The sequence below is a fragment of the Etheostoma spectabile genome, chromosome 7, assembly GCF_008692095.1.
Source record: "Etheostoma spectabile isolate EspeVRDwgs_2016 chromosome 7, UIUC_Espe_1.0, whole genome shotgun sequence".
Taxonomy (NCBI): Eukaryota; Metazoa; Chordata; class Actinopteri; order Perciformes; family Percidae; genus Etheostoma; species Etheostoma spectabile.
In genome coordinates this window covers 8,373,605-8,382,111 of record NC_045739.1, presented here as the reverse complement: position 1 = coordinate 8,382,111, position 8,507 = coordinate 8,373,605, and the positions used below count along the sequence as shown (strand labels likewise).

General features: G+C 38.5%; 1 protein-coding gene across 3 annotated transcripts in view; it reads left to right on the top strand.

Moving 5' to 3' along the window:
* The window catches only part of cacna2d3a (calcium channel, voltage-dependent, alpha 2/delta subunit 3a), a 151,105-nt gene that overhangs the window by 96,523 nt on the left and 46,075 nt on the right, over window positions 1-8,507 (top strand). For all 3 annotated transcript variants that reach the window (XM_032521692.1, XM_032521691.1, XM_032521690.1), the window contains exons 10-11: window positions 584-697; window positions 7,870-7,948. In XM_032521692.1, coding sequence (XP_032377583.1) covers window positions 584-697; window positions 7,870-7,948 — 193 coding nt within the window. The remainder of the gene's footprint in view (window positions 1-583; window positions 698-7,869; window positions 7,949-8,507) is intronic.

Here is an 8,507-nt window from a genome sequence, read left to right as displayed (position 1 = left end):
ACACACACACACACACACACACACACATAGACACACTCACATGCACACATACACACAGAAAGGAACAGTGTCATGGACAAAATTAATTAGCACACTGTAATTAATAGCTAAATCAACAAAACCATGCAAAAACCAAGTAAACAAGGCACTTAATGATTCAGATTACTAGTTTGACATCTCCTTATTATGAGCAGGCACTTCATCATGCACACAGACACACTCATTTACCTTTCCTTTCTCAGTGCTCATATTTCAAAAACATGTATCAAAGTTCATACTAAATGTCTCCGTTCTCCTCTCTGTAATCTTTTGAGGTACATGTCATCTTAAGGTAGATGTCCTTGTTGCTTTTGTGCATGGGAAAGGAATGTTATTATTTTTTAGCTTTTATAACACAGTTAACTTCCATGCTGTGAAAGTCATGTGAAGACACATTGCCTTCTCTAATGGGAAGTAACTACCTGCTATGTTTTGTAAGTGTTTGAAAGAAGATTTTGAACTGGTTTTATTCAGATTGGAGAGGATTTTTTATTGGTTTTGTTGTCCTAACTTAACCCCCCCCTATCTCTCTCTCCCTCTCCAGTTCAACGAGACTGGGAGGGGCAGTGAGTGTAGCCAGGCCATTATGTTGGTGACAGATGGGGCAGTGGACACTTATGATGCCATCTTTGCCAAGTACAATTGGCCGGACAGGAAGGTAGTGTATTAAACACACAAACACACATATCACACTATTGAGCAATTGTAGTTCCACTACAGTCGTAAAAATGAGGTCAGCTGAACTCAATTTCCCATTTTGCCTTGTTTGTAACTTCATGAACCTGCAACCTAGTATTCTAATGGAGAGCAGTAGACAAATGCCCTCCTGTGCTTTTGAATGACTTTTTAAAGTCGCTGTTGAGAATCAACCATCAGAACATGTGGAAGTTGATCCATTTCACAGAATTTTAAGTGAACACCGAGGTAGCATTATATCTCAAATACATCAATAAATAGAAGAGTGAGACGAATTATGTTTTATATGGTTAGGGTATTGATTACAAATTATATATAATTATTCCAACATCAGACACAGTTTTGGCAGTTTTGGCAAGCAGTATTAATATTTTTCTGAGTTTGTTATAGAGAGTTTCTGACATACAGAAGGTATTGACTTGACCCACAATGAGTTCCTTTTAGAGGCCTTTAATACAGAGTTAAGTATGGCCCTTTCTCTGAGGACTGAGCTGTCTGTCTGCTGTCCTGCAAGGTAATTGTGGTGCTCTTCTGACAGGCCGTGAAATGAAATGGGAGGAGAGAGAGAGAGAATAAGGAGACAGAGGGGAAGAAAAAGGGTTATTCTTAGGTCATTTTCTGTTGTAAAAGAAAGCCCATGGGGTCTTCACCCTTAAAAGGTTGAGAATTGCAATACCATTCTAAAGGCAATGGTAGATGCATACACCCTTAACACACAGTGTATATACATGCACATGAAGTACAGTGCAAACTCTCATTGTCTCAGGTAAGTCTTTTAACACACATTATTAGCCAATTTTAATCTTGAACCTGTAAGTATACATATGTTCTATGCACGTGGGTGCCTATTTGTTACCATAAATGCTGCACTTCATGTATTTGTGTGTGTCTGGTTGTTGAATATGCTTGCAACACCTCCTCCACCCTCACTCTTGCCTCAAGGCGGACAGTAGTGAGCGGCAAGCGGACAAGGCTGCTAGATAGTTCCATTTAGAAGAAGCCCTGCTGATAATAGAAGTCTTCCATCTCTGTCATTCTCTCCAGTGTCCCTCTCTCCCCGCTTCTGGTTTTTAATGGCTTTCTTCCAACCAGTCTTATAGCTTCACCACGGTAAAGCATCACACTGAGAATATGGGCATGTCTTGGAATATCTGCATACAGATGGCATTTATTCCAAAAAAGCTTTAAAGAAAAGATTGTGAGATCATAAAGAAGGCATTGCTGTGAAAAAACAATATCTACTATAAGGAAACACTGAACAACTTCAAATTCATTCTATAATGAGTGTTTTCATGCTTTGATGTTACACCATGATTATTTTCAGAGAGATTCTGTCACAGTTTTCAGATAACTGCCATTTGTAGATAAAGAAGGTTTTAGAAATTTACATATATTTTGTACTCATAAAGACTATTGTGGTGGTTTATTTAAGAGCAAAGGTCTCCCGGACTTTTAATGTAACTGGCTTGTAAGGCTTGTGTGTATTAACAATCACAACAACTGAGTTAAAACGAGATAAAAGTAGCGTACACACACAAAGCTTTTATTTTCTTGGTCTCACGAGACTCCCATTATATTTCAGTTGTTGTTTTGCTAAGCTGAACAATACCAAACAATTAAGCAGAGTGCAACACATACAAAACAGGGTAATACAAAAACAAGGCCAGTGCTGCAAATACATTTAGAGAGTAATGAATCAGAACATCAATTATAGTACAGTACATGTGGATGACCGGATACTATTTTAATATTATGCATTGTACTCAGCATCTACAGAGGAAGTTCGTCCACATCCTAAAACAGGAGCCAGATACAATCAAACCCAGAAAGTCTTTCTTTCAAATGAAATGTATATTATTTCCTAAACTCATAAAATTAAAATACATCCTTAATCAAGCAAATGGGAAAGGGAATCAGAATGTTTACAGCTTGCAGTGTAGCTTAGGAACACAAGAAACTCTAAGTAGAATTTTGACAGAGCAGCACGTGGTGTGTTCAGCATGTGGTGCCCCTCCCTAAAAAAAATCAATGATTGAAGGTGAATTGGAAATCTCACCACAGCCGTTATTGGAACAGCAGTGGTAGTCCTACATGACACCAAAAAGGTTGACCATTTCCTGTCAATAGTGCCGCAAAATTCCTACAACCACCTGAGAGTGTAGCCTTCACATCTCCAGACACCTGATCCTCTGACAGATTTTCCATGTTTGGCACAATAAACCCCCCGTAGGATGTAAACCTGGGTTGTGCCATCAATGTATTTTGACAAACAGGATAGGGTTTTCCAAGATGGCACAGATTCAAGTCAATTAGAGTTGATTGCTAGGCGCATACACTGTAAAACCTCTTCAGCCATTTTTTGCCCCATAGCACATTTGCATTGTTCTCTGGCTGAGTTGACCACACAAGTGCCATAAAATAAACTGGTTGATATGGCATTAGGCCATATTTTTCTTTCTATCATTTTCATATCATTTACTTTGAAACATGGCAAAAAGTATTTTTGGGCCAGAGTGAGTCACATCATTTGCAATTTAGACAGCAGCCACTGTGCCATAATGCAGCAAAGGTGGTGTGCTCTTAGCCACAACTGTGTGCTATCTTGCAGAGACAAAGGGAAGCTAGACAACCCTGTCAACAGATGAAAGAGGCTGCATGCTGGCTGTCTTTACCAGTGTGGACTGACCTTGAAGCTGAAGTTATAGAAAAAAAATGGAAGTGGGCCTCATGTACTTTGCTCAGTTTTAAGAGATTGATATGCTGGGCTACGAACAACCTTGCTCATGCCTGCTTGTGCACTTTCCTTTTTTCACTGGCCATAGCTTATCTGTCTTCACCATTTGGCAGTGCATCATGAGGCCCCAGTTCCCGTCCTTTGCCAACATTGTTTCTGTTGTCCCAATAACAAAGGGCTAATCATAACTGCCTGGAGACTACACTGTAACATATAAAAGGGACTCCATAGTGTAGTGGGCATGTGTATAGGGCCAGCAGAACAGCCTAGAATGGTGATACCATGAGCCCTAGGAGACAGAGACACAACATCCATTTGGCCTTGGCTCTCAACCTGAATTGTGAGAGAAACTCATTGAGTAGAGTCTGCCTCTTCCTAGTAAAAGGCAATAGTGCAATCTTGAAATCCACCGCTAGGGCAAGAAACTATGTCCTCTGGGAGGACTCCAGCCCCCTTCAAGAACAGGCAAGTCCAACATTCTCTCTTAGATGTGGAAAGCACACATATACTACATTTACTAGGGGTGGGGGGAAAGAATCTCTACAACATAGTATATATATTCTGTGGCAATACTGTATTGATACACAGATGCCAAGTATCAATCTTTTATCATATATGTGTTGGTCAGTTTGTCTGCTTGACAATCCCGTTATGCAGCAGTAAAATTAAAGTGAGATGAACAAACAGTGGAATTTATCTTTTTAGATAAAACAGATGTTGAAAAATTGAGAAAAATTTGAAGTTGCAAAAAAGGTAATAAATTGTAATATATCACAGAATATTAAAATATGTTAAAAATTATATTTTTTTGTATTTTTATTATGTTGTATTGTGACAAAAGTATCGTGATGATATTGTATTATGAGGCCTCAGTTGATTCCCACCCCTAATATTTACCTACCTTCCAGCTCAACCTGAGGCCTGTACTATGAAGCAAGATCACCATGCCCGGGATTTATTTCAGTTATCCGGCTTCACCTAACATAAATATCGTGGCCCCGCATAAGCTGTGTCACACTGGTGGTTAACAACTAGTTCACTCAACCCAGGGTTTCCCAATCTAGCGACTCACACTTTCACATAAAAGAGGCGGTGTTTGCACAGCATGACCAATCACAAACCTCTACCAGAGCCGCAAATTTTACATAAGAAGAGCAAAGTATAATTCTACATAATGTGAAGAAAACAGACAGTTTTACAGGAAAAACGCAATACAGTCGCTGATTCCTAAAACAGGAAAGAAAGCTGGCAAAAACATAGCCAACGCTTTTAAGCTTGAATCAAAACGCTTATCAATATCAGTTCCCCATCAGTTAGGCACAAGATCTGACCATAATTACACTTGGCCTTTCCATAAAGAGCAAAAGAAATATATAAAACATAATTCAAACCTAAGTGCACATTGGCAACACGGCTCAAGAAGCCGACAAATAGCATACTTAATTCCCTCTGGTTTAAATCTATATCTTTCATAAAAATACCCTTTAGGAAATGTATGTCTGTAAATGTTTTACCTTAAAACTCTCTCTCTCTCTCTCTCTCTCTCTCTCTCGCTCTCATTCTCGCTCTCATTCTCACTCTCATTCTCTCTCTCTGTCTCTCTATCTCTCACTCTCCCTCTCACTCTCTCTCTCATTGCCTCTATGTTGTTTCTGTTTAGAGTATTAGTGTGTGTATATATTGTTTGGTTGTTTTGTATGTGCAAGCGCATTGTGAGCAATGATGTCCAGAGTAAAATTCCTCATATGTGTCGTCATACTGGCAATAAAAGCTGATTCTGATTCTGATTCTCTCTCTTTCTCTCTCTCTCTCTCTCTCTCTCTCTCTCTCTCTCTCTTTCTCTCTCTCTCTCTCTCCGCGCACAGAGCTCCACTGGATCTTCTATGAACAGTGACACATTATCAATTGTGTATTGATTGGTCAATAGACGGTGCTTTTACACCAGTTGTTCTCTAATCTACAAAATAACTTGCTCCCAACCAGGTTAGGTGTTCAGCATAAGTTACCACGGCAATTTAACCCGGTATGATCCACCGTCGTGGTACACAAAACCCTGAGTTAAACCTGAAGTTATCTTGTTAACGCCAAATTTTGCTTCGTAGTACAGGCCTCAGGTGTCCTAAAATCTTAAATACTGGATTGATTTTCAGATAAAATGTTATAAAAGTAAAAGCTTGGAAAGTGATTACAATTGAGCAACTCCTGAATCTTTGCCAAGACTGATTTAAAGTTGGGCCTGTAATTATTTAGAAGTGTTGGGTCAGTAGTAATAGTAGTACAAAAGTGGACTTTGAGATAAGGAATTTCATTAAAGGCAAAAGGTAGATTAAAAAGATGTGTTAGCAAACAAGAAATAAATTCAGCTGCTATCTTTACAAAGTGTGACACAAGGTTATCAGGATCTTTTGATTTGTGAATGTCCAAAAGCATACATGCCTGTGTAGCACAGTGGTAGTAACAATGAAAATGAAAGGCTTGCTAACAGTTATTAATAGAAATGTTGTTAGCTTTAACATGAATTTACCTTCTATTTCCTTGTTGAGGAATGATCGTTATTTCCTTCAAATTAAGATCACCAAACTAACACCACACTTCAACTTCAACAACTGTTAGATTGTAACAATGCAAATTTATCCGAAACAGGGCTCTTTTACCACTACTCAAATAAAATGATCATTAGCATCAGCAGACTGCCCATGTACAAAACCAATACATTTTAGGACTCATCTTTTTCATGCATGTGGTTTTGGTTTCAAGGTTATAACTTCAAGCTAACCTAGATTTAAATTCAGCTGGGATTTTATAACCAACAGTAGGCATGTCTGGTCCCAGATTATGCTACATATTTCACATTAACATCACAACAATTAACCTGCTATTACTTTGTAACAGTACAAGTTGTAACTGTGTGTTCTGTACATCAAAACACACTTTACAGAAGTACTTACAAGTCTTAGAATGTTTGCAAATGTTTACATGTATGTCACACTGTAAAATAAATTATTATGTGCTGAATACATAAGGAAGAAGCGTGAGCAAATATAGTTTTTGCAGTGTCTGCATCGGTGTGTGCATTGATACATACAGATGTGTATACGTGTACAGTATGTCTGTGCATTTCTATTCTTGCATTCATGTGTACTTTTATTCCTGCATATGTAAAATTTGTGCAGTCATGTAGGTTAAAAATTGCATGCTGTGGGACGAGCATCGGCTAGTTTTTATCTGCACTGTACTTAACTCAGCTGTACAACTCGTCCATATTTAATAACCAGCCTGCCATAGTTTGACCTTCGTCTTGGCTATTTGCAAAGGAAAACACAGAAACAGAAAATGTGACACAGCTTATCCGTAGTCCTACAGTACATGAAGTGGTAATGATCAAACCATCTGTGTTGTATTCTCCTGTCACTTTGCCAATGCCATTCAAATAACTTATGTTCGTATAAATGGAGTATGATCACAGTCTAGATAATGATGGCTGCTTCACAATGACAACTTAACTTATTCATAGTAAAACTTATTATAGTTGACTATAGACCAATAATATCTATACTCTGCTGATTATATATTTGCCAGCTAAAGCTGTTATGATTATCTATTACACACTGCAACAACAATGAAACTAATTTAATGTGATAATCAAGTACTCCTCATAAAGGAAATGCCATTAAGACATATATTATGTTTTTGCAATTTTCAGAGTCTTGGGAGCAATCACCTAAAAATCACATAAAGATACACATGTGGCTGCACATACATGCATACATACACACACAAACAGACACATGCTGTCAGAGTGAAGGAAGGCAGTGAAAAATGCGGGCGTAGGAGCAATGGCAGCTGTGCCCCCAGAGGCTTCCATCTGGTCCAATCTGGCGACATGCTCCTCCTCTAACATGCTGCGCACACACACACACACACAAAAAAACACAAACACACCTGCCTACTACACCTGTTGCTTGAGCCAACTGAGCACTGCTGTTCAAAAATGGGTTTGGCAGCAAAGAGTGTAGATGACTCTAGATTGAGCACATAAAGCTTAAATTTGGCTTTTTCAACTCAAAATATTTACTTCATGGTTAATCATTCTAATTGCAGATTATTAATATGCATATCTGACTTAGAAACCCATATCTATTAGTTTCTTAAGTTGATAAAAGTTGAAAATCTGATTAGAATTATTTAATTTAACTTTAAATGAAGTCTAAAAGAAAAATGGCTTCCATGGGTCCATAATTGACTCTATTAAACAAGGAGAGAGGGCCTGCTAATCACTTGAAGATGAAAATGAGTCTTCTTCCTGGCTTTGACAGTGTTATCTTCTATATGGTTCATGGTGGGCCCTGTCAAAATGCGATTAAAATGAATGACGGAGGCTATCTGCTTTTTCTTCGCAGGTCCGCATATTCCCTTACCTGATTGGTCGGGAGTCAGCCTTTGCAGATAATCTAAAATGGATGGCATGTGCTAACAAAGGTGGGATCTTATAACACATGCAAAGACCTTCGTGCTTTTTTTTTACTTCTAATCTGTTATAGCAGAATAAAGTTTCTGAATGCATTTGTCAGCCAAAGGTGAATACATTAGGAGGTCTGAATTTGTTTAGGGTTTTTTAATTCTTTATTGTATTTTTGGGTATTTTCTTTGACATATGTGCCTGTGTGTGTGCATGTTGTTGCATAGAAATGTGTTTGTCAGTGCTCATCAGTATAAGCATGTGTAGGTGACAGCAGGCAGATGGTTGCAGTTGCACAGACCAGATATGCCACATTACATCTTCATCTAGCCTAAAGTCCAAACTATCTTGGTGATGCACCACTTTCCAGTTTCTTTGTTTTTGTATTGGTTGTCTCGGTGTGTAGAGCACTTTACTTCAGGTTCTATATTTAGCTGGGCAGTGGGTAACAGAGACAGTCTGGCTCCATTTCCTTAGGCTGCGGTAGATAAGACAGGCAAGCCATAGGTCACACAAGGGGTGTGCATGTGTATATGTGTGTAGATAAGAGGACAAGGGCATCCACAATTTTGCTTGGAA